The 27,298-nt window shown below is 39.4% G+C and overlaps 1 protein-coding gene and 1 long non-coding RNA gene across 6 annotated transcripts; one reads left to right on the top strand and one right to left on the bottom strand.

The window, feature by feature from the left end:
• Positions 1-11,390: 11,390 nt before the first annotated feature.
• On the top strand, positions 11,391-20,484 carry LOC127144288 (uncharacterized). Of its 4 annotated transcripts, none has more exons than XR_007815909.1 (4): positions 11,391-12,073; positions 19,424-19,500; positions 19,574-19,637; positions 20,246-20,484. XR_007815909.1 is itself a non-coding variant. In XM_051080020.1 (2 exons), the coding sequence occupies exons 1-2, from the start codon at positions 13,686-13,688 to the stop codon at positions 20,293-20,295; spliced, it is 1,119 nt and encodes a 372-aa protein (XP_050935977.1). In that variant the 5' UTR covers positions 13,590-13,685; the 3' UTR covers positions 20,296-20,484. The 4 variants fall into 4 exon arrangements, 1 of the variants encoding a protein (XP_050935977.1); XR_007815908.1 differs by lacking the exon at positions 11,391-12,073 and adding an exon at positions 18,721-19,324; XR_007815907.1 differs by lacking the exons at positions 19,424-19,500; positions 19,574-19,637; positions 20,246-20,484 and adding an exon at positions 12,173-12,492.
• A 3,887-nt stretch (positions 20,485-24,371) lies between these two features.
• Positions 24,372-26,979, bottom strand: LOC103500328 (uncharacterized). 2 transcript variants are annotated; one of them, XR_007815865.1, is made up of 2 exons: positions 26,722-26,979; positions 24,372-24,987 (listed from the first exon to the last, which is right to left on the bottom strand). It is a non-coding gene; the product is annotated as an uncharacterized LOC103500328 (long non-coding RNA). The 2 variants fall into 2 exon arrangements; XR_001764151.2 differs by having other exon boundaries at positions 24,372-24,847.
• Positions 26,980-27,298: the final 319 nt, after the last annotated feature.

Genomic DNA, 27,298 nt, shown 5'->3' with positions numbered 1-27,298 from the left:
CATAGATAAGGGCAGCTCAATAGCCCTTGCCGAATAAGCCTCCCATTTCAGGGGTAAAATTGGGTGGATGGCTATGAACATAGGGTGCAAGATGGAATCCACTCCTACCCGCTTTAGACTTAGTAGATAGGTTGTTCTCTTAAGGACTGAATACATGTCTTGAACAAGGGGCCACCCTTTTATTGGCTCGAGAGGGATTCAGTTTATAGGTTGGACCTTTAACCAATTGTTCAATAAGGGGTCAGTTGGACTTAAGGAGGAAGATGTAATTTTGGGGGTAAAACGGTATTTTGACCCAGCCGAGGTTACGAACAACTTGTGAAAGATTAACTTACTGATCATGATTATATCATATGGACAGAAATATATCTATAATGAGGGGAGCGCAACTACAAAATTTTAGTGGAATGAGCCGTTAGTTAATTAATGTTGATTAGCTCTGTCTAAAAGGGTTTATTAGTCAGTTAATCTCGGATCATTGGAGTCCATGATCTACAGGCTCATTAGGCTACCCTGCTAGCTCATATGGAATTAACTTAGAACAATATAGTTAAATAATTTAAATTGTTTGAATTAGGTAAAGAGAGAGAAACCGACAAATATATGTGATATAATGTCGGTTATCAATTTGAGGGTAAGCTAAAAAATATCCATTTGGGATAGAGCTAACTTAGAACGCCTACTTCAAAATACTTAGTTCCGAAAATCCTTTTTAATCAAAACTCTTTAAACAGGACCCTTCTATTTCGGACATAAGCCTCACATTAAATACATTAGTTATCTTTAGATACACTAAAAATATCTAACCAAACATCCCTCAATTAACCACAATAAAGTTCAAAATTGTAAAATTACAAATCCACCTTTAGGCAATTTAAATGTTTTATAATAAGAGCATCAATATACTCGTGATCAAACCATTAATGTTTCATAATATCACCTCATTCATTAGCATCACTTAAACGTGAGTAATTGATTAACTTTAATATGATTTTTACAAGATTTACTAACTTGACTACCTGGGTGACTACCAAAATATTCATAACATAGATATCATAAAGTTTTAGAGAGATTTAAGGTAGACAAATACTCTTCAAATATAGTTCTAATTTAGAAGAACGATAAGAGTCGTAAAATGTTATATGTAGAGACAATTAAAATAGATAATAGTTGCAATTAATATAACTATCAATTCAATATTCTTTTTCAACACACTTGTTGACCCATTTTTTTATTATTATTTCTTGTACAGGATGAGGGTGAGTTAGAATATAGTAACAACACTTGTATTAAAAGTAGTAACAAGTATTCCAAATTAAGGGGATTATGATGAAAATTGGAGTGGATGAGGTACTCATAATGGCATGCACCTTTCAAATCGAAGAAGATAGAGGTGTAGGTGTTGTAGGATAAATCCCAAAATTAGACTGACATTCTTTCTTTCAAATAATGGAAGGAGCATGCAAATGCATTGGAGGAGGTGGATAGTAGTCTGAATTTCGTTTACTTGGTCCAGATGGAGGAATACGCACGCCCTTTGGTAATATTCCATATTTGATTCTAGATTCCTTGATGGAGTGAAAATTTGACAAGGGAGGTGGAGGGTCTGAAGTTCTTCGACTTGGTCCAGACGGAGGAATACGCACGCCTTTCGGTAATATACCAAAATTAACCATAGATTCTTTATGTAAAATGATGGGTGCCACATGTGGTGAGGGTGGATTGTTCGAGGTTCCCTGACTTAGCCCAGACGGTGGAGTACGTATGCCTTTTGATAGTATTCCCAAGCTGAAAGGTGGAGCTAAGTCAGGTATTTTCTTCGGTTTAGGCCATGAGAAATGGGCAACCTTTTTCGGATGATTTATAATGTCACCTCTTAATACATTTTCTAAACTGGAGTTGTCTTCATCGACTACAAAACTTCTTTTTGCATTTGTTAGATAGATTTCAAAGTGCAACCCAAGAAATATTAGAGCACAAGCTCTGAAAAATATATTGGTACCAACCGACACCATTTTCACTTTGCGTTTTCCAATCGTCTTCTAATGCCTCATCTTTATATAGCATATGTTTCTCAATTGGAATTAAGTTAATATTCTACCTAAAACCTAAAAATAAAATTTTAGTTTTAAACAAACGAATAAACACAAAATTTGTTAGAAATCTTATGGTTAATAATTTTATGGACTACAACTAACAAACCAAAATTGACATTTCTTTTTTTAAGTTTGTAGATGATGCTTTCAAAGTTTTCCAACCAAACGTGTTGACTCAACTATAATTTCTGTTTTTGATTTTTTTAAAACAAAAGAAATTGAACATTGTTAACCACTCATTGAATGCTGTAAGACCAACGTGTGGTTAAAAGGTGATTTTGAACAAATACTTCTATTATAATCAACTTCGTAAAAAATGCAAAGCAATTAAACATATTTTCCCTCGCATTCTCGCATAGTAGTCTGTAAACAAAGTCTAATACAATTTCACTATAGTTTGCTTTCGCTGACGCTTAAAACCACCGTTAACAGAGTGTTTGGTCCATGGGTTTGAAATTAGGGGAGTTTGGCATTTGAAACCATACCATGTTTGGACCATTGGAATAAAAATCATGGAATTAAGAAATTAAACCCATGGTTTTGGAATTTTTTTTTTTTTATTGAATGTCATATGTTTTAGAAAAATTTTCACTTCAACCTCTTACCATTAATCATTGATGACCGTTGACATTAAACGTTAGTCATCTTGACTATAATGCCCCAAAATTTGAGGAATTTAATTTTATTATAAGTGTAATTTTGATGGGTGTTATTTAAATGTTGAAGTATTTTACTCAATGGAGATTTGATTTTATTGGATATTTGACAAATATCTAATTGTTGTTAAGTTGGAATTTATGTTTGTTTTGGTTGGTTAAATTAGTGAAGATTAATTACATTGATTGTATAATTAATTGTTAAGAGAAGGATGAGATAATTATATTATGGGTAATAAAATTATTTAAGATTTGTTTATTTCATTTTTTCAAAAAAAAATAATAATAACAAAAAGGTGATGTGATTGGTTAAGGACAGAGAAAATTGATTTATTTTTAGTAAAAGATAATGGTGATATTTTATTTGGGAAAAGATATAGGAAAGTGGAAAAGAGGAGAAGGAAGGAAAAAAATACCCTTTTTGTATTTAAGTGGTCTTGAAACCTGTGAGGCATTAATTGCATCTTCTTCCTCATCACAAACCCTAAAGGAACCCTAGGAAGTCTTCACAAGGAAACCCTCTCCGCCGCCACCGTCGACAACCGTTTCCTCGTCGGTCGCTGTCCTCCGTCGCAAGCTGCCATAACCGTCGTGCGGTCGCCGCGCGCCGCTTTTGTGAGTCGAGCCGTTCGCGTGAATCCAAGCGTCATCAACCATCCAAAAGCCACTGAACCGATCATCTTCACGCCGTGCTCGCTAGCCCTTCATGTGGAGCCCCGCCGCATCGTCTCGTCAAGAAGCAGCCGTCGAGGATCAACTAGTCGCTGTCGTTGTCGAACGTACAGCGCAAGCTGCGTCAACCACAGACGCGCCGCCTCTACACGTGTCCGAGCAAAGTCGCCCTCCAAGCCGCTGACGTCATCTCTCCATTCAAGCCACACGAGCCACCTTCGCTTTTCGAGCCGCGACCTAGCCGGACCCTGGTACCCGAGCTGTGCATGAGCCACCTCTGTTTTTCCAAGCCGCGCCTAAGCCGTCCCCTGTTTTCCAATCCGTTTGAGCTGCCAAGGTCAATTTTTGGCCTTTTTCCCTAATTTTGGTAGGTATTTAATGGATTTTGGTTATTTCCCCACCAAGGACTAATTTGGATCTTAAATAACTTAATTTTGGATTACTCATTCGTGAAGGCTCAGCTAACTTTAATTTGAAGGAACTGAGAACCTTGTTTCCTCATCAGTTAGGGTTGAATTGAAATTCAACCTCAGTCTTGGGTAAGTTGAAATTAATGGGATTTGCGATCCTTAAACCACAGTTTATTTAGTTACTAAATTTAGTATTTCCCTTTACTTTTAGGACTTCATTATTCGTAAAAGCTCGATTACCGCTACCGGGATTAAACCTCCTTATTTAGGCTAATCTCCAGGTAAGATATTCTACTACTAGACCCTCGAGTTTAATTTAAAGAGACTGCATGTATGAATGGTTATGTACTGATGATGGCTAGCTACAGAACTTAAGGTTACAAATAGAAACTGATATTGTAAATATGACTGCTGGATGACTTTGTGGTTAGAGCTGATAATGCATTGATGTTATCACCTGCGTTTTAATGATACAGTATTGTGATTGAGGATGATATTGACATGATATGATATGATAGTATAGGATAGGATAGGATATGTATGGTATGACATGTTATGGTATGGTATGTTATATGATTTGATTTGATGATGTGTTATGTGCATGTTATGGATAGGGTGTATGTTAGCTTTACCTATTAGAGTCGTACCCATATGAGTGTCCTTCGGGATCACCACTCTTTTTTATGACTGTGTAGTCCAATGGGATCACCAGTATGACATTGACATTGGCATAGACATGATTTGAGAGATCTGACGGGATCACTCACACTTATGACTGCGTAGTCCGACGGGACCACCAGTCTGACATTGACATTGACATAGACATGATTTGAGTGATTCAACGGGATCACTCGCAGCCCGATCATCTTAGGTGTTCCTTTGGGTTCACTAAAGACCAGCTTGTTCCTACGGGATCACAGATTGCACGTATTCGGGAACGTGCCAGTTCAGGGGTACCACTCTTCAGGACTCTAATAGGAAGTTAACAGGCACCTAGCGGGACTAGTAGTGGGTCCCTTATAGAGTATATTTTTATACTCACTCTTTCTATTTCTATTTTTCAGGCAGAGGTAGAGATAAGAGCAAAGGCAAGCTGGCAAATGACCAGAAGTGACAGTGGCGAGCCGTAAGGACACGTTTGCTTCCGCTTACGTCATGTGTCAGATTTCAGTGTCAATATTCTTTTCATTTTATTTTATTCTATTTATTTCCATGTTTTTCCCTTTAAAACTAGTAGGGCCCGAGATAGGAATTCTGTTTTAATTTATTTCCATACATTCTATTTATAATTTTAACGACAATTTGCAATTTTGTTTTATTTTTTATTTACTTTAAATAAATTTTAATTCTTTTCTTTTAAAGTAAAGTACACAACTTAGTATAAGAGGTTGGGTATTTACATTGACGATCAACCATAATGACCATCGACGGTCACAACAATCGATCATGACCGATCGTTAATCATGACCAATCAATGGTCACAACGATCGATCATTTTAATGTTGACTCCAGATCATCTTAATTATCGTCTTCAAATCGTATTAACGATCGACTATCGGTCATCGGTAACTAATCATTTTGATCGTTGATGACCTACAACTTTGGACATTTTTTTCGTCAGGTGAACATCTTGATTGACGACGACCAATCGTTATCGTTAATATATTGGTAATATGATAGAAATTTTAAATATATATCACATGTACCATGATTTATTTTTAGTATTAATTTTTCATTTATTTATTTATTTATTTATTTATTTTTGATCAATTTAACTAAAGAATTAGAACTTATTGGGACTTAAGAGAAGAATGTATAAAAAAACTCATTTTTATTTAAACTCTTTTGATAGAAGTGGTTTAAAATACGTTGCATGTGCATCATAGGAAACACAACGTCCATAACTATAGCTAAAGGTAACTGTACTTGACTTTCGCTTTTGCATGATTCTTTTGGTTATGCTTATTTTGAAACCTATTAGACCTTTTTAATGTTGCTCAACTAAAACTTTTGAATTCAACTTATTATATTTATGAATGGTTTGTAATATTCATAATTATACCATTCATGTTAATGCAAGTTTAATCAAAATTATTGTTATTGAATATTAAAATTTTTTCATTTTTACATTATTGTCATGAAAAATCAATAGAGTTAAGAAATTCAATGAGTACTACAAAATATGAAAAAAAAAACAATTAAAATTTTGATACATGATACATTTAGAATGTAAAATTCATAAAAAAAAAAAAAACTAAACTAAACCAATTAGCTTAACTCAGGAATTCAAAACCAACATCCAAGTATAGGCATCAGAAATTTAGATTTCCAAATATTGTACTCGGCATTCAATTTCCAGGAATTTGATTCTGAATCTGCACGCCAAACGTTACATAAAGATTCCTTTGGATGATATTTTAAAACTAACCTAGTTTATCCATTAACTGTGAATTTTTTCAATTTTTCCTAAAAATAGGAGTGTTTCCTCCAAAACCTCATCGTTTTGCATGATTTGTGATTTTATTTTGGAGCTGTAACACAGATGTTCTTGCAGTTCGTGTAATTTAAGCAATAATTGATGTGAAGTTGACGATTGGGTTGATAATAGGTTATATTTTGGCCAATCAAACAGAAATTGGAGCTTCCAAATTGAAAGAAGATTAACCCAATAAGACAACATTTAAAGGCTACCTATAAGGGGTATAAATAGGTTGGGTTGGAGAACATTTCCAACCCAACCCATATTTTAAACTAATCTATTTTAACCTTTATAATATGGGTTGGGTAGTTCGGGTTGTCGAGTTATTCAGGTTATTCTTATACCCCTACTACCTATCGCATTCAAAGATCGATTTCTTTACAAGTCAATTCAGTTGTTGATGGCACCATAAAAGTGCTATGTTTTCTAGGTTAAAATATTCGAGATAGACATACTTATCCATCAATTTCCTTATTTATCCAATTGAACAAAAGCGACTCATTTTTTAGCCAAACAATAAAAAAGAGGCCAAATGAAGAAAAAGGATAAAATGATAATTTCAACTTCACCGACACCGTGACGCGATGCCTTGGATTCGAGAGCAACATTATTAAGTGTGTGACAACGCTGAAGACAGTTACATGCAGCTCCTCGATGCCCTACTATAACGTTGAGGTGCTACAAACTTTTGCAATCTGTCAATGCACGCACCTTGCACTCCTCTCTCCACTCAAATGTCTTTATAACCATCCGATTTTCTTTGTATTTCTCTCAATTTTGTAAATTTCTCTCTAAATTCATCAATAAAATTCTCTCTCCCCAATTTTTTTTGAAGATGCCTTTTGTGCTGTCCAATTCTCTTATACTTCAAGATCAATGAAGAATTAAAAGGTACCTTCTTCACCATGAGTTCACCAATTTCAATCTTTAGTTAAGTTCTATTCTTGTTTTTTGCACGATTCTGAATAACTTGATCAATCATGAGAACATGAAACTTTGTTTAATCTCTAAGGCGCTAAGCACAAATTTTGGAACATAAGATTGATTGGAAATTCTTGAATTGATTTTCAGTATGTCTTTCCTTTTAATCTTTTTTAATTATCGAATTTGAATTCAATTAATTAATCATTCTTAAAATAAATGTTTTCTTTGCTTTTGATTGTCTCAACATTGAAGTCTTGATGGATTAATCTCAATGCAAACTTAAAAATGCATGAAAATCGCTAAATGAAGTGCATTTAATAAGTTTAGTATAAATTTTGGTGCAATTCTTGTTCATTAGTTGAAGTTAAGTTTTTTGAACTAATTAGTTGTGGATTGATGTTGAATGCAGTGTTCTTATTGATGGAAAGCATACGAACGCAACAGATAAAAGATCGAATTTTTACCCTTATTGCAACTACTTAATTTAGTGTCTAACATGCATTAAACACAACCCTAATTAACATTAAATTAGGGTTAAAAGAAATACTTACCTTTGTAGCTTTCCGAAGCTCTAAATCTTCTCCCGAACTCGAATCGGACCACCAGTAGAGTTGGTCCTCTATTCTCCGAATTTGGAACCGGGTTGTGGGACCCATTCAAAGTAGGAAATTTAAGAAAGAGATTGAATTTGGAGGTAGATTTTGGTGTGAGATTTGGGAGAGAAAAAGGTTTATTTTTGTAATTCAAAATTACAAAAATGACAAAAAATTTCTTCAAAATGAAAATTGCCCCTTAAATAGACTAATTACATGCAAAATTTGCATGTAATTGAATCATCAAAGCCCAACACCTCACAATCCACTAACTATTAGTGGATTGATTCACCATTTCATTTTCTCTTAGTGGGCTTGGTGTCATCACCATGAGCTTTCACATAGCCCACTAAGAGTTAGTGAGATTATCCAAAAAAAATATTGGATTTTCTCACTAACTTTGGTCAAGGGGCAAAATGGTCATTTGACTATTCTAGTCAAAGTCAAAAGTCAACATTTTGACTTTTTACCATTTTTTCCATCCTGACTAATTTCGAACTCCCGAGCATGAATCCACATTCGTTTTTCTAAAATTCAAATCACATTTGAATATAAAGCTGGTCAAAGTTTGACTTTTCAAAGTCAAAAGTCCACATTTGACTTTTCACAACTTTGACCATTTCCATCAATTTTGAGCTTTCAGATATGAATCCATATTCATATTTTTAACATTTAAACCATATTTAAACATAAAGCTCTATAATTGACGGCTATACCACATATATTTGTCGATTTCTCTCTCTACCTAATTCGAACAATTCGAATTATTCCAACATATTGTTCTAAATTAATTCCATATGAGCTAGTAGGGGAACCTAATGGACCTATAGATTGTGAGCTCCAACGATCCGAGATTAACTGGCTAAACCCTTTTAGACAAAGTTAATCAACATTCATTAACTAACGGGTCATTCCACTAAAGTTCTGTAGTTGCATTCCCCTCACTATAGATATATTTGTGTCCATTTGATATAACCATGATCAGTAAGTTAATCCTTCATAGGTTGTTCGTAACCTCAGCTTGGTCAAAATACTGTTTTACCCCCGAGACTACATCTTGTTAAGTCTCACTGATCTACTATTGAACATTTGGTTTAAGGTCTAACTTATAAACCGAATCCCTCTGGAGCCAATGAGAGGGCGGGATCCCTTGTCAAGAATTAGATTCAGTCCTTAAGGGAACAACCTATCTACTAACCCTAAAGCGGGTAGGAGTGAATCCCATCTTGCACCCTATGTCCCTAGCCATCTACCCGATCTTACCCTTGAAATAGGAGGCTTTTTGGACCAGTATCATTGAGCTGTCCTCACCCATGCAAATTTAAGGATAATACTGTTTGAACAGAAGTTTATAGTTAGCTCAGGATTAAGATTAAGTTACCTAGGTCATCATAATCAAAATAGTCAGTTTATATAGTCAATGGTGTTATAACTTAAAAGTGATTATTTCTTGGTTCCAGTATTATGTAAACTCTTTACATATGATGCCCCCACTTTCATGTCTCTACATGAACAATTTAGGATCACTTCGTTTGTACTAACTATAAAGCGGCTCGCATCTATAGCGTTTCCAGAATAAGGCGTCCAACCTTATTCATACACTATAGACCATTTAGGTTATAAAATCGAACTTGATCTACGTTTATGTCTCTACATAAAGTTCAAGTGTACACTAGATAAGTTTAGGACCTTAGTTAATTAGATTTAAGATTATAGTGTTCTATTTTCATTAATAAGTCATAATAACCACTTTATTGAATTGAATATAGTTTTAACTACAAACTACAAGTTTTAGGACATAAATTTCAACACTTATTTGTCAAGGATGTAAAATCTAACTAGAAATACTCAAAATTTGCTTTTAATATTGATCGAGAAACTTTTATCTTTTGTGTCCAAATTAAAATTAATAATAAAAATGTTTTACTTGCCTTTCCTTATTTTCATTTGATTTCATAATCCCCATAATCTTTAATTGTCTGATGAAAGATTTGCTATTCTAAACAAACAAACAAACAAACCAAAAAAGAGAGAGAGAAGGGCTGGACCCTATTTTTCTCGTTGCTAGGTTTGCTAGTTTCTTGATTAAATAAGTTTGGATTTACAAATTATCTTTGTTGGTTTTGTGACAGAGTAATCTTTTAACCCTTTTTACATTCTTTTAATTAATGAAATCGCTCTATTTTATACGTCCAACAAATGTTAGATTGGTTTACTATTATTCCAACACATGAGTTCTGTATTAAAGTGCCTTCCCAAATTGTTTTTCCCACTCAAGTTGATTCTAAGATTAATTTATTTTAATATAACTTCATATGCAAGGTTCTTAAGATAAAACAAGCCTTGGTATCTACCATACTTAATCAACTAACAAGCAAGTTACTGGACAATACCTAGATTCAATTAACTATATTAAAACTCGAGAAGGTACACTCTTTCAATTTTTATTCTTAACATTATACTGACCTAATAGAAAGAAAGTGTTAGTTTTTCACACAGCTAAAGTTAAGCTTTTGTAGTACTGTAAATGCTATCAAGACTTTATAGTTGCTACTTTAGTCATACAAGAACAATCATCAAAGTATTCAATTATTTATAGTTGCATATACCCCTACAACTACTAATCTAGCCTTAAGTTTTGTCAATTAAACAATTTTTTCTTTTTGATATCCACTTGCAGTTATTCGGTTTATTTCTTTTAGAAAGTTCAACTGAATCTCACGTTTGATCTAATCAATGTGAGACTTTGGTCGCATTTCCAAAAATCCTCTCCACGAAAGAAGTTCCAACTAAACCTCTTTTAAAGTTGACATCCATTTATTTAACTCTTATCTAGCTAACTTCTTTTCACTAGAGAATACTGCCTATTTGATAAAGTTCAATTATGGATCACACCCCGACTACTTTCAAGGTTCCATTACACATTTGTTCGACACCTAAAAATTATATCAACATGGTTAAATTAGGGATACGAGTATGATACCACTTATTAGGGACAACATGGGGCATAAGCCCCATACCTTATAAAATATCGCATATTTTATAAAAGTAATTATAATACTTTTCATCTTCAAAAAAATTAATGATCAAACTGTAACGCCCCAGTAGATTAGAGTTCCATTGTTCATCTCAAGAGTATTTTATTTTCTAAAGTGGTTATGAAATGAGATTTATTTTGACTTACACTTAATTAAGGTTAAAATTTTCCTTGGTTGGTTATTTAATTGTTGAGGTTTAAGGGTGAAATAAATTAATTAATTGTGAAGCAACAAATTAATTAATGCCTTGGAAAGGGTCAATGGTGGCTTTAATGAAGAGAGAGAGAGTAGAGTTGCCATTGGACTAAAGTAGAAAAGAAATTAATAATAAAAGAAGAAAAGAAAGTAAATTGGTGTGGGTTTTATTTTATCTTTTTATTATTCTTTTATTCTTTTAAAAAGGGGGCATTGGGAGGCGTGAAACTCATCACCTTCCCAAGAAAACCCTAGCCCCACTTTGCTCCCACCACAGCCGCCGCCACTCTCCGCCGCCGCCGCACGCCGCCGCACGCCAGCTGCAAAATAACCCTCGGAGCCGGCCGTAGTAGAGCCGAACCACCATCCCAGCCGCGCCGCGTCTGCAAGCCGAATCCGGAGCCGCTCCTCATCCGCGCAGCCGAGCGCCGTATCTGCAGCCAGCCACGCCGCGCCGCGTAGATCCGACGCAGCGCAGCCGGAACTCGCCGAGACAGCCGAAGCCAACCAGCCGCGCGCCTGCAAGTCGAAACCGAGCCGCCGCCGAGCTTCCAGCCGCGTCGGAAAAATCGAGCAAGCCGATCTGTGCAGCCGAAGCTCGCCGCGCCGCGTCGATCTGAGAAGTTCAGCCAGCCGCGCCGCTCCGATCGAGCCGAAGGGAGCCGCTTCGATCCGCGCACAGCCGCCTCCCGCAGCCGCCACTCGAAGCCGATCCGCCGCGCGTGCCTCCAGCCGACGAACGAACCCGGAGCCGCTCCACGCCCGCGCGCCCGAAGCCGAAACCGAAGCCGCGCCGCGTCCAGCCCTCTCCGCGTGTGAGCCGCGTCCGCGTGGGAAGCCGCGCCGCGCGTTTCCGCGAAGCCGAGCCGCATCTCCTCCCTGTTGCAAGCCGAGCCGCACGCGTAGCCTCCTGTACCGAGCCGAGCCGCGCCTGCGCCAAGCCGAGCCGATCCCTGTCCTCTTCCAGCCGAGCCGCCAGGACTAATTTGGCTCCTTCCACCTAATTTTTGGTAATTAAATCAATTATTTTGGGCATTATCCAGTAAGATTCAATATTTTGGGCACTAGTTAATTTAATTTGGAATTAAATTAGATCATTTTTCCTTAAGGGACGTCTTGGACCAAGTAAGTGCTGCAGCGCGGGAATTCTTCAGCAGGGGGGCTCGAGCACTGCAACCTCTCTAGGGTAAGTTATTTCAAATGAGTCTTGAACCGATAGTCGTTGGCGACCTAATTACGAATTTTGGCATATTAAACAGTTAGGACCTCGTCGCTTGGAAAGCGTACTGCCTCGCGGTTAGGACTCGTCAAGTAAATCTCCAGGTAAGAGATTCTACTACTAGCTCCATGCTTAGAAATATGAGATGATGTATACTCCAATTTTGCATGTTGAGGATTGGACGGAACGATGCCTGAAATCAATGTTAGTATGATGTAAATGACGGTATGGTTACACTATAGTCTGTTATGTGTGGCGAGAGCTGTTATAGCTATACGACGAATGTCGAGACGGAGAGGGCAGAGATGATTTATATGATATGTTATATGCTGATGCCATGTGTATGTATACTGCCATTAGGGTACCTGTTAGCTTGATCTGTTAGAGTCGTACCTGCATGGGTGTCCTTCGGGATCACCACCTATTGAGGACTGTGTGGTCCGACGGGACGCCAGTCTAGCATGGATATAGATATGACTCGAGTGACTCGACGGGGTCCTCGCATCCCGACTGTCCTAGGTGTCCCCCGGGGCACCGAAGACCAGAGTTACGTTCCTACGGGAGCGCATGATTGCACGTGTTCGGGAACGTGCCAGAGATTGGGTACCAGTTATCAGGACTCTAACAGGAAGTTAACAGGCACCTAGTGGGACTAGTAGTGGGTCCCTTACTGAGTATTTTTATACTCACTCTCTTCGTTTTATGTTTTTAGGTAGAGGACGGGGCAAGGGCAAGGGCAAGCTGGCGAGCGACCCGAAGTGAGACCGTGGAGGGCCATAGGGACTACCGCTTCCGCTTATTCTTATTTCAGATTTTCGCATTTGAATTTGAGTACTTTTCATCACTTACCATCTTTTATGTAGATAGGGCCCGAGTAGGATTTCAGAACGCTTTTACATTTTTGCATGACTACCTTGTTTAAATTTTATAAATAAAATTTCTTAAACCGTATGCGTTTTGAAATTTTTTTATGACTTAAACCACTTGTTCTATATTTGGTAATGACTTCGATTCAGTATAAGGAGTTGGGTCGTTACAGTTGGTATCAGAGCACAGTGTTTTAGGTTCTGTAGACTGACCTACGATGTAAGTCATTTTTTTTGTTTTGGTTTTACTTCACCCTATGGCTATACGGTCCTTCGGCACTCGCCAGGTATGTCTAAAGCCTTGCTAATGTTAAGATTACAATTTTGCCTGAATAGTCTAAGACCTAGATATAGGGTGTTAAGTTCTTGTGGTGAAAAGTTTGTTGGTGAATTTTAGGGAGAATGCCGCCACGTAGGGGTGCACGCCGAGGAGGTGGTAGGGGAGGCAGAGGAGCCGGTCGTGGCCAGCCGGAGGCGCCACCTGTTGCACCGGCAGTCGACCCAAACGCACCGGTCACCCAGGCGGATCTCGCCGCGATGGAGCAGCGTTATCAGGACATGCTGCAAGCTGCTTTGGCGCCTTTCCTTGCCGCCCAGCAGAACCAGGCCGCCCCTGCTCAGGCCCAGGCCGCCCCTGTTCAGGCTCAGGCCGTCGCTCCTCCAGCCCCTGAGGAAGCTCAACCAGTACCAGTTCAACTGTCGGCCGAGGCGAAACACTTACGGGATTTCAGGAAGTATAATCCCAAGACCTTTGACGGATCCATGGACAACCCCACAAAGGCCCAAATGTGGTTGACGTCCATAGAGACTATTTTCCGGTACATGAAGTGCCCAGAAGACCAGAAGGTGCAGTGTGCAGTCTTCTTCTTGGAGGACAGGGGCACCGCCTGGTGGGAGACCGCTGAGAGAATGCTGGGGGGCGATGTCAGCAAAATAACTTGGGAGCAGTTCAAGGAGAACTTCTATGCTAAGTTCTTCTCCGCCAATGTGAAGCACGCCAAGCTGCAAGAGTTCCTAAACTTGGAGCAAGGCGACATGACGGTGGAGCAGTACGACGCCGAGTTCGATATGCTGTCCCGCTTTGCTCCCGATATGGTAAGGGATGAGGCTGCCAGGACGGAGAAATTCGTTAGAGGACTCAGGCTAGACCTTCAGGGCATTGTTAGAGCCCTCCGCCCAGCCACGCATGCTGATGCACTACGTATAGCACTGGATTTGAGCCTGCCTGAGAGAGTCGATCCGTCTAAGGCTGCCGGCAGAGGGTCAGCCTTGGGACAGAAGAGAAAGGTTGAGACGCAGCCTGACGTAGCACCGCAGCGAACACTGAGGTCAGGAGGTGTCTTCCAGAGACACCGACGGGAGCTTGCAGCAGCCGGGAGGACTCTGAGAGAGCTACCCGCTTGTACTACCTGCGGGAGAGTCCACGGAGGTCGTTGCTTAGCTGGAAGTGGAGTCTGCTTCAGATGTAGACAACCGGGGCACACTGCTGATGTGTGTCCTCGGAAACCCTTTGAGACGACACTGCCCCAGCCTTCTGCGTCCCAGCAGGGGAGAGTTTTCGCCACCACCCGGCAGGAGGCCGAGCGAGCTGGCACAGTGGTGACAGGTACGCTCCCAATTTTGGGGCATTATGCTTTTGTGCTATTCGACTCTGGGTCATCCCACTCGTTTATATCCTCCGTTTTCGTTCAGCATGTGGGTTTGGAGGTAGAGCCTTTGGGTAGTGTTTTGTCGGTTTCTACTCCATCTGGGGAGGTTCTGTTGTCCGAAGAACAAATAAAGGCATGTCGGGTAGAGATAGCGAATCGTATGTTAGACGTGACCTTGCTAGTGTTAGACATGCAGGATTTTGATGTGATACTAGGCATGGATTGGCTGTCAGCCAACCATGCAAATATAGACTGTTTTGGCAAGGAAGTTGTCTTTAACCCACCCTCCGAGGCTAGCTTCAAATTCAGGGGGGCAGGCATGGTATGTATACCCAAGGTCATCTCAGCCATGAAGGCTAGTAAACTACTCAGCCAGGGAACTTGGGGCATCTTGGCAAGCGTAGTGGATGTGAGAGAGCCAGAAGTTTCCCTATCTTCCGAACCAGTGGTAAGGGAGTACCCCGACGTTTTCCCAGACGAACTTCCAGGACTTCCGCCTCCCAGAGAAGTAGACTTCGCCATCGAGTTAGAGCCGGGCACTGCCCCTATCTCGAGGGCCCCTTACAGAATGGCCCCAGCCGAGCTAAAGGAGTTGAAGGTCCAGTTACAGGAGTTGCTGGACAAAGGCTTCATCCGGCCCAGTGTGTCGCCTTGGGGAGCCCCAGTATTGTTCGTGAAGAAGAAGGATGGGTCGATGCGCCTTTGTATTGACTACCGAGAGCTGAACAAGGTGACAGTAAAAAACCGCTACCCCTTGCCCAGGATTGACGACCTGTTCGATCAGTTGCAGGGAGCCACTGTCTTTTCCAAGATCGACCTGCGATCAGGCTATCACCAGTTGAGGATTAGGGACGGTGACATTCCCAAGACGGCCTTTCGATCGAGGTACGGACATTACGAATTCGTTGTGATGTCTTTCGGCTTGACTAACGCTCCTGCAGTATTCATGGATTTGATGAACAGGGTGTTTAAGGACTTTCTAGACTCGTTCGTCATAGTCTTCATTGACGACATCCTCATTTACTCAAAAACTGAGGCGGAGCACGAGAAGCACTTACACCAGGTTTTGGAGACCCTTCGAGCCAACAAGTTGTATGCCAAATTCTCCAAGTGTGAATTCTGGTTAAGGAAGGTGACGTTTCTTGGCCACGTGGTTTCCAGTGAGGGAGTTTCAGTAGATCCCGCAAAGATTGAAGCGGTGACCAACTGGACTCGACCGTCCACGGTTAGTGAAATTCGAAGTTTTCTGGGCTTGGCAGGTTACTACAGGAGGTTCGTGGAAGACTTCTCACGTATAGCCAGCCCGTTGACCCAGTTGACCAGAAAGGGAACCCCTTTTGTCTGGAGCCCAGCATGCGAGAGGAGCTTTCAGGAGCTCAAACAGAAGCTAGTGACTGCACCGGTCCTGACAGTGCCCGATGGTTCGGGAAACTTTGTAATCTATAGTGACGCCTCCAAGAAGGGACTGGGCTGTGTCCTGATGCAGCAAGGTAAGGTAGTTGCTTATGCCTCCCGCCAGTTGAAGATCCATGAGCAGAACTACCCTACCCATGACTTGGAGTTGGCAGCTGTAGTTTTTGCACTGAAGATATGGAGGCACTATCTGTACGGTGAGAAGATTCAGATTTACACCGACCATAAGAGCCTGAAGTACTTCTTCACTCAGAAGGAGTTGAACATGAGGCAGAGGAGGTGGCTCGAGTTGGTGAAAGACTACGACTGCGAGATCCTATACCACCCAGGCAAAGCAAATGTAGTGGCTGACGCGCTGAGTAGGAAAGTGGCACATTCAGCAGCGCTAATCACCAAGCAGACCCCCTTACTCAGAGATTTTGAGAGAGCCGAGATTGCAGTCTCAGTAGGTGAGGTTACCGCACAGTTGGCTCAGTTGACAGTTCAGCCAACCTTGAGGCAAAAGATCATTGCTGCTCAGCTGAATGATCCTTACTTGGCAGAGAAGCGTCGCGTGGTAGAGACAGAGGAAGGTGAAGACTTCTCCATATCCTCTGACGGTGGCCTTATGTTTGAGGGACGCCTGTGTGTGCCGGAAGACAGCGCAGTTAAGACGGAGCTTTTGACTGAGGCCCACAGTTCCCCGTTTACCATGCACCCTGGGAGTACGAAGATGTACCAGGACTTAAGGAGTGTCTATTGGTGGAGGGGCATGAAGAGGGATGTGGCAGACTTTGTCAGTAGATGCTTGGTGTGCCAGCAGGTGAAGGCACCTAGGCAGCATCCAGCAGGGTTGTTGCAACCCTTGAGTGTGCCAGAGTGGAAGTGGGAGAGTGTGTCGATGGATTTTATTACGGGACTGCCCAAGACCCTAAGGGGCTACACGGTGATCTGGGTTGTGGTCGACAGACTCACGAAGTCGGCCCATTTCGTGCCAGGGAAATCCACTTACACTGCCAGTAAGTGGGGGCAGCTATATATGACAGAGATTGTGAGACTTCATGGAGTACCCGTATCCATCATTTCAGACAGAGACGCCCGTTTCACATCGAAGTTCTGGAAAGGGCTTCAACTTGCATTAGGTACGAGGTTGGACTTCAGCACGGCATTCCACCCTCAGACTGATGGTCAGACAGAGAGATTGAACCAGATTTTGGAAGACATGCTGCGAGCCTGCGTACTAGAGTTTTCAGGAAATTGGGACTCCCATCTGCATCTGATGGAGTTTGCCTATAACAACAGCTACCAGGCTACCATCGGTATGGCACCGTTCGAGGCTCTGTATGGCAAGTGCTGTAGATCCCCTGTCTGCTGGGGCGAGGTTGGAGAGCAGAGGATGCTAGGCCCCGAGTTAGTGCAGACGACCAACGCAGCCATACAGAAGATCCGAGCTCGTATGCTGACAGCCCAGAGCAGACAGAAGAGTTACGCTGATGTACGACGTAAGGACCTCGAGTTTGAAGTGGGAGATATGGTCTTTCTGAAGGTTGCACCCATGAAGGGTGTTCTGAGGTTCGCGAAGAAGGGGAAGCTGAGTCCACGCTTCGTAGGGCCGTTCGAGATTCTGGAGCGGATTGGCCCCGTGGCTTATCGCTTGGCGCTACCCCCGTCCCTTGCGGCAGTGCATGACGTATTCCATATCTCCATGCTGAGGAAATATGTCGCAGACCCAACACATGTGGTGGACTTCGAGCCACTACAGATTAGCGAGAACTTGAGCTACGAGGAGCAGCCTGTCGAGGTCCTGGCGAGGGAGGTTAAGAAGCTTCGCAGTCGAGAAATTCCACTGGTCAAAGTCCTTTGGCAGAACCATGAAGGGGAAGAGGCCACGTGGGAGAAAGAAGAGGACATGAGAGCCCAGTACCCCGAGCTGTTCGAGGATTAGAACTTTCGAGGACGAAAGTTCCCTAAGGAGGGAAGGTTGTAACGCCCCAGTAGATTAGAGTTCCATTGTTCATCTCAAGAGTATTTTATTTTCTAAAGTGGTTATGAAATGAGATTTATTTTGACTTACACTTAATTAAGGTTAAAATTTTCCTTGGTTGGTTATTTAATTGTTGAGGTTTAAGGGTGAAATAAATTAATTAATTGTGAAGCAACAAATTAATTAATGCCTTGGAAAGGGTCAATGGTGGCTTTAATGAAGAGAGAGAGAGAGGAGAGTTGCCATTGGACTAAAGTAGAAAAGAAATTAATAATAAAAGAAGAAAAGAAAGTAAATTGGTGTGGGTTTTATTTTATCTTTTTATTATTCTTTTATTCTTTTAAAAAGGGGGCATTGGGAGGCGTGAAACTCATCACCTTCCCAAGAAAACCCTAGCCCCACTTTGCTCCCACCACAGCCGCCGCCACTCTCCGCCGCCGCCGCACGCCACCGCACGCCAGCTGCAAAATAACCCTCGGAGCCGGCCGTAGTAGAGCCGAACCACCATCCCAGCCGCGCTGCGTCTGCAAGCCGAATCCGGAGCCGCTCCTCATCCGCGCAGCCGAGCGCCGTATCTGCAGCCAGCCACGCCGCGCCGCGTAGATCCGACGCAGCGCAGCCGGAACTCGCCGAGACAGCCGAAGCCAACCAGCCGCGCGCCTGCAAGTCGAAACCGAGCCGCCGCCGAGCTTCCAGCCGCGTCGGAAAAATCGAGCAAGCCGATCTGTGCAGCCGAAGCTCGCCGCGCCGCGTCGATCTGAGAAGTTCAGCCAGCCGCGCCGCTCCGATCGAGCCGAAGGGAGCCGCTTCGATCCGCGCACAGCCGCCTCCCGCAGCCGCCACTCGAAGCCGATCCGCCGCGCGTGCCTCCAGCCGACGAACGAACCCGGAGCCGCTCCACGCCCGCGCGCCCGAAGCCGAAACCGAAGCCGCGCCGCGTCCAGCCCTCTCCGCGTGTGAGCCGCGTCCGCGTGGGAAGCCGCGCCGCGCGTTTCCGCGAAGCCGAGCCGCATCTCCTCCCTGTTGCAAGCCGAGCCGCACGCGTAGCCTCCTGTACCGAGCCGAGCCGCGCCTGCGCCAAGCCGAGCCGATCCCTGTCCTCTTCCAGCCGAGCCGCCAGGACTAATTTGGCTCCTTCCACCTAATTTTTGGTAATTAAATCAATTATTTTGGGCATTATCCAGTAAGATTCAATATTTTGGGCACTAGTTAATTTAATTTGGAATTAAATTAGATCATTTTTCCTTAAGGGACGTCTTGGACCAAGTAAGTGCTGCAGCGCGGGAATTCTTCAGCAGGGGGGCTCGAGCACTGCAACCTCTCTAGGGTAAGTTATTTCAAATGAGTCTTGAACCGATAGTCGTTGGCGACCTAATTACGAATTTTGGCATATTAAACAGTTAGGACCTCGTCGCTTGGAAAGCGTACTGCCTCGCGGTTAGGACTCGTCAAGTAAATCTCCAGGTAAGAGATTCTACTACTAGCTCCATGCTTAGAAATATGAGATGATGTATACTCCAATTTTGCATGTTGAGGATTGGACGGAACGATGCCTGAAATCAATGTTAGTATGATGTAAATGACGGTATGGTTACACTATAGCCTGTTATGTGTGGCGAGAGCTGTTATAGCTATACGACGAATGTCGAGACGGAGAGGGCAGAGATGATTTATATGATATGTTATATGCTGATGCCATGTGTATGTATACTGCCATTAGGGTACCTGTTAGCTTGATCTGTTAGAGTCGTACCTGCATGGGTGTCCTTCGGGATCACCACCTATTGAGGACTGTGTGGTCCGACGGGACGCCAGTCTAGCATGGATATAGATATGACTCGAGTGACTCGACGGGGTCCTCGCATCCCGACTGTCCTAGGTGTCCCCCGGGGCACCGAAGACCAGAGTTACGTTCCTACGGGAGCGCATGATTGCACGTGTTCGGGAACGTGCCAGAGATTGGGTACCAGTTATCAGGACTCTAACAGGAAGTTAACAGGCACCTAGTGGGACTAGTAGTGGGTCCCTTACTGAGTATTTTTATACTCACTCTCTTCGTTTTATGTTTTCAGGTAGAGGACGGGGCAAGGGCAAGGGCAAGCTGGCGAGCGACCCGAAGTGAGACCGTGGAGGGCCATAGGGACTACCGCTTCCGCTTATTCTTATTTCAGATTTTCGCATTTGAATTTGAGTACTTTTCATCACTTACCATCTTTTATGTAGATAGGGCCCGAGTAGGATTTCAGAACGCTTTTACATTTTTGCATGACTACCTTGTTTAAATTTTATAAATAAAATTTCTTAAACCGTATGCGTTTTGAAATTTTTTTATGACTTAAACCACTTGTTCTATATTTGGTAATGACTTCGATTCAGTATAAGGAGTTGGGTCGTTACACAAACAAAATATTCTTTTTCAAATGAATCATGCATAAACTTTGTCAAAATAACACATGTAGCATTATTGAAACTTGATAAAAAAGGGGAATACAAATATGTACTAATCAAATATATATATCGAATATGATCCTCAAATATACAAATGGATTAAAATTGTTAAGTTCTCATGCCCCATGTAAAAATTAACTTGTGGAACAAATTACCAATCAAAATATCTTCAATACAATTGAGAACATGATTTTGATAATTAGTATCAAATTTGAATCAAATCAATAAAATATCACTATCATAATAATCTAAATTGACATAGACAATTGACCACCGTACCCAATAATGTGCCACAAAACCCACTTATTACAAAGCTCTATTACAAGCATATACGAGAATCAACATAAATCAATCCACAAATTTAAACTCAAGATGTTGTCTCCTCAAATTCCTCGTAATCATTTCGAAAATAATTAAGTAAAACAATGTCATGTGATAAACACAATCACAAACGCTAGCTATTGAATAGGGTTTAGAAATCTCTATACTATTGAATCTACGTTCTGCACATTGACCTAGGTCATAGGAGCTGGAATCTATGATTAAAGTTTTCTTTTCGCTAAACCTAAATATAAGTCTAACAACAAGTTTTCTTGGGAAGGATATGTTGGGTTTTATGTCCTAAAATTCATAGATAGTAAATGTGATTCGTTAATCATTATTAATAAAGTGTTACTATTGTAATTTTCAGCAAGTGTTATTGATCACTTTAGTTTTGTCTTAATAAAATGTTATTATTGTGAGCATTTAGTGAAGTGTACACACAGTTAACAAATATTGATTAATATAGTCGATAAGTTTATCAATTAATCTCACATCTTTGAAGCTTTTGATCTGTAGGTCCTCTTCCTAGCTCATTATTGGTAATGATGTTATGATATTTTGGATGGAAATTCACTTAAGGAAATAATATAATGCATGACGATACATTAAAATATAAAGTTTATATTTTAATTAAACTTTATAATATAAATTTAATATTTAATTTGATTCAAAATTAATTTATGAACGAATAAAATATTTGGATAAGTTCAAATATTAATTTAAGGCTCTTGCAAATATGACAATTATAGTATCATAAATTAGGCCCATAGCACATCATTTTTACATTTGCAAAAATAGCAAAATTGAAGCCCAACCCGCATTTTAAAATTACGAAATTACGAAGTTACCCTTCAGTCATTACTGATACACCAATATATACGGTTGATACACCAATATATACGGTTGATACACCAATATATACGACTGATACACCAATATATACCGTTGATATACCAATATATATCGTCGATACACCTGATTTGCTGTACTGCTTTTACACTTTTTTTTACTTTCTAATACTTCACTGATACATATTATTAGTTTAAAACACTTGATATGTTGTTGATACACTCAATCAATTAAATACACTTGAAGCACTAAGAATGATACACTTTATATATCGTTGATACACTTGTTATCGTTTCTTGATACACTCGATAGATTTAATACACTTAATCACTTGCTAAACTTTATTAATACATATTATTAGTTTGATACACTTGATATGTTGTTGATACAGTTGCTCAACTGTTGATATACTCAATCAATTAAATACACTTTGATGCACTAAGAATGATACACTTTATATATCATTGATACATATTATATATCATTGATACACTTGTTATTGTTTGTTGATATACTTGATAGATTTAATATGCTTAATCACTTGCTAAACTTCGTTGATACATATTATTAGTTTGAAACACTTGATATGTTGTTGATACACACTACACTCAATTAATTAAATACACCTGATGCACTAAGCATGATACACTTTATGTATTGTCGATACAGTTGTTATGGTATGTTTACAATCTTAATAACATGTTGAACATCATTATCGCCTATAATCAACAAATTAAAACTGAAAATTCAATACATGACTCAACCTGAATTTCAGTCTGAATCAAGTTCACGAAAGAATCAAATGATGATATCGCTCTATCAACCAAAACACAATTTGTTTTGTAATCCACGTAGTAATGTTGCTCATCCCATTGACCACTTTGAAAAACAATTACTGTCAATTTAACCATAAATACAATAAACTGCAACAATTTTGGAAAAATAAAAAACACGTAGTAAGTATATCAGTCAACTAATACATATAATATAAGTATATCATACCGTTGATATAAAAATCTGATACAAATTAAAAAAAACAGAATCGAACGTAACTAAATAAAACCAAACTGATCTACAAAGTTCCTTTCTGTAAAAGATATTATGAACAAATAAAAGAGATGAGGAAGAATTAATCGTAGCCTTAATTTTAATAAATAATATATGAGCAATTTACAGAAATAATATTAGAGCTTCAAAAAAGGGGAAGAAATACATACATAATTCTTGTTTTCCCTGAAGAAAAAATGAGAAGAATAGGAGAAGAAGACGAGGAGAAGATGATAAAAAAAAAAAAAAAGAGAAGCCAACGAAGAGGGAGAAATCTAAAAGAATGAAACTGAAGAGAGAAGAGAAGGACGGTGGAGAAGAACAGTGGAGAAGAGCAGAAGAAGACGAGAAGAGAAGTAGGTGAATAGGAGAAATGGTGAAGAAGAACGATAGAGAAGAGAAGAAGAAAACGAAAAATGAAGGAAAACAATAAAGAAAAACGAAAGAGGAAAAGAAAACACCAAAGAAGGGCAATTTTGGAATAATAAAAAGAATAAAATAAGAAATATCAACCAAAATTAAAAAGTTGCTATATTTGCAAAATTGAAAATGTTAGTGCTAATATTGTTAAATTGGATTTTTATTGTGCCACCCAATACAATTTCCCTTAATTTAATGTGATGTATAGTTGTGGTTGTGGTGTCGGAGTCGTGGTAGTGGTGTAAGGAAGATGAGGTTGGACAATGATGTGATAGGGGTGTGTGGCAACAAACAATTCTATATCAACCAATGCTACAATAGAAGGATCAAGGTTTGCAGATGAAAGGGCTTATCTAAAACACTACAGTCATCTTACTCTTCATGACCATCATGGTCATTATCGAGGTTATATTCGATCAATGATGATGTTGCACATACAAAATAAAAGACGTCATACATTAAAAAAAATAAATTGATACATCCTAAACGATACATGAAAAATAGATACAACTACAACTTACTCGACACATCGTCCACAACATGGTCATAATGGTTTGTAGCTTCAGCTTTACATCCCCTAGTTTTGACAACACAAATAGATATTAGACTTCAACCCATCCAAGTTTAACTTCATCTCACAAAATGTACTTTTCATTATGTCAATTTGTCGTCGATCGTGATTTGATCTATCATGAATATGTGTTTCAATGTTGGGATTGTACCACAAAGGGTACTAGGCTCTTATGTACTAAAAGTATGAGGAATATCGTTAAGATCAATTTCACATCTCACAAACATATCGATCTCAAGTGATTGCATCAAAAACTCTTCCCAATCCTCATGATCACCATTCGATTGAAGCCCTCCATAATCATGGTCGACCTCATTGTGACCTCCCCTATCATGACCACCTTGATCATGACTACCTTCATCATCCAGTTCAATTATATCATCATAAACAATATGTTTATTGACAGGGATGTACTTATATTGTGTTTATGTCTCGAACATGTAAGACTTTTTCGAACCTCAAGTTGCATCATATGGTTTTCAATATTAAAATAATATAAATAGAAAATACTAAATGTATTACGCATTTTCAAAACTTACATTAGGCTCATTGAATACATCGTGCCAAAGTATCTTATTCAACAATCAGATGTGCATTACCACCTTAAGAAACAAGGGATTGCATGGTTGTTACGACGATTTGCACCCCTACCAAATAAAATAGGTATCGTCTCGTAAGCCCAAAACAACCATAACATTGAAGCTCTTAATTGATTTTTGTTTTTGGATACCAAGAAAAATAACAAAAAAAAATAATAATAACATGAAACATAATATACTTGAAAGGCAAAAGAGAAATCCAAAATAGTGTACTTGATGACGTAATACGCCTCTTCTTAGACTTCTACTTGCATGCCCCTTTCTTATCTTTCAATGTCTTCTGAAGGCCAACAAATGTTTTATCCCCATAATGTTTTCTCAATCCTTGGTATTGTTGTACTCTAAGTCATCAACATCAACAAGCAATGTCTTGTCGGTCATCCTTATAGTATTTTCTTGCTTCATCAAGTCTAATTCTGTAAAATACACAAGACTGACCTTAACAACGTCCAATTGTCACACCCCCCTCCCGAAACATTTCCTCTTAACTCATAAGACGATGTGAAGTCAACAAACATCGTCCTCCTCTAACAATACATGTTTACCCTGCTTAACTCTTTAACATGATAAACATACCATTCTTATATTAGAGACACATAACATGCAAACACAACACAACGAAAACCTGATGCTACTTAATATAATCATACAGTGTAGCCCAAACTAAAACTCATCAAGATTTGCACAACCTACTAAAGACATTTACAACCAAATTATAACCATTTATAAGATTACACTTGTTACCCACACTTTACTTAAATGTGTACGAAATCCAAACTTATATGGCTATACAGACATAATGTACAACTCCACTCACGTATTAAAAATATAACTTGAAACTTCTAGCAGACTTTGGCAATGTATCAAGAACCGGAAGCTCAATCTCTATCTAGAAAGTAAAAAATATATTTTGAAAGGGTGAATTATAAAGCTCAATGAGTGAGTAGTTTATAAAACTAGTATGCTTATAAAACAGCAAGTGATAAACTTATTAAACATATAGATAAATATGTAAAGCAAAGCAAACTCATGATTTTAATGTAAACATCTTTCTTAAGTACGCCGCAAGTATGTTTGTAAATCTCTTGCAAGACATTGCATGCTTATAAAATTATATAACTAACATGACATCACTACATCGTGTAGGGTTCACCCAATACAACCAGATTACTAGCTCTACGATGTACTGGGGCTCACCCAACACTCCCATCGCCTTTATCGTAGTGGGACCTACCTAGCATGCACGACAACATTGTTGTCATGGAGTTCAATCAACGTGAACAATGGAATATAATCTGTGTGCATACGGTATCCTCTAGCCTTAGGCTCAATATATCAACCATGTAGTTGAAAACTCAAAAATCACTTGTAAACATTTCAAACATGTCTACTTATACTTTTCTTGCTTAAAACTTGAACATATTCAACTTGTTTGTGGAAAACTGTAAATCATAGCTAAATACAAATCATGCTTTGCTTAAATCAGTACTATCTGAAATACTTTTCAGAAATTCAGTAGTCACAAGCAAATATATAAATCTCATCAAGTAATCTCTAACTTAAAACTCATGCTTAAAAACTATTCATAGAAATCGTGTTCGTTTGTAAACTTCTAGTCAAGCATATAAAACATTTAAATGTAAATAATAGGTTAAGAAATCTTTTTTTTATAACTCGTTTTGTTACTCATTGTCTTAACAACATCCTTGGTCTGTAGACTTGGTCTGCTAGGTTTCCTAATCCTTTTATGACATACATATATTACAACTTAAGGAATAAAATCAAACTCATCACAATTAAATCCTAAAAGTTCCAGATTCAAAGGCCGGCTTTGTAAGCTCATACCTCATCATTTGTTAACCAAAATAAATGCATTTTATATCAACCTCTTTATTTTGCATGTTCTTTACAACTTACTTGAAGGAGTGAAGACCAAATTCCAATTAGATTTGCCCAGAAACAGAAACCGCTAAAAAATTGTGATTTCAGAAATCCTTCGTCTTCTTCCTAAATATTAACTACTTCCAATCATACTTGGCTCAAATGATCTTTATAAAAGTTGTAGATAATTGAATAAAGTTTTCAATCATACCAAATAGAGCTTCTAATTCTTCTTCTACACGTGAGGCTACTCGAAAAAACCAAAGATATATCATATTCGAGCATAGATACAGTAAATTGTCTTCTTTTTCAATTTTCATCAACTTAACATCTGATTTAGCTCAAATATGCTTCATAAACTTAAAAATTTTTAGAATTTGAGTTAGCTTTCAAACCTGATAGGTCTCACCTTCGGATTTTTCTTGTGTAGCTTGCAGTGAAGAAAACATCAGAAGTGTGTTGTGTAAACCAAGAACTGTGATGACTGAACTATTTTCTTGAAATTCTCTGCCTTTTCCAGCTCTAATCTCTCCAAACCTTCTACCTTTTATTTACTCAGTCTCCTCCCCAATTTGGCTCTAAATTTTGGATGAAAAAATGATGGGTATGAAGTTGGTGATGGATGGGTTTCTTGACCTCTTCTCTTCACTCTTTCTTCTTTTCTTTTCTTTTCTCCTTTATTTAATTTTTCTTTTCCCTTTATCTCTTTTGCTCCTAATATAAGCTTTACTTTTGCCATATTCCTAATAGAGCATAACAAACTTTACTTCTATTATTTGAAATGAAAAAAAAAATAGAAAAATCTCCACTACTACAAATTTGGGTTTCAACGACGCAAAATATGTGTCATAAAGAGTTTCAACGACACACTTTTCGCGTCATTGAAGCCACTGTCAAGAAAAGCTCTTTAACGACACTTTGGAAAATGTGTCGTTAAATATGATTCGATGACACTAAAATTATGTCATTAATACCTTTACCTTGAC

This window comes from Cucumis melo, chromosome 12, assembly GCF_025177605.1.
Source record: "Cucumis melo cultivar AY chromosome 12, USDA_Cmelo_AY_1.0, whole genome shotgun sequence".
Taxonomy (NCBI): domain Eukaryota; kingdom Viridiplantae; phylum Streptophyta; class Magnoliopsida; order Cucurbitales; family Cucurbitaceae; genus Cucumis; species Cucumis melo.
Note: the sequence above shows the minus strand (reverse complement) of the source record. Positions and strands in the feature narration are given on the sequence as shown.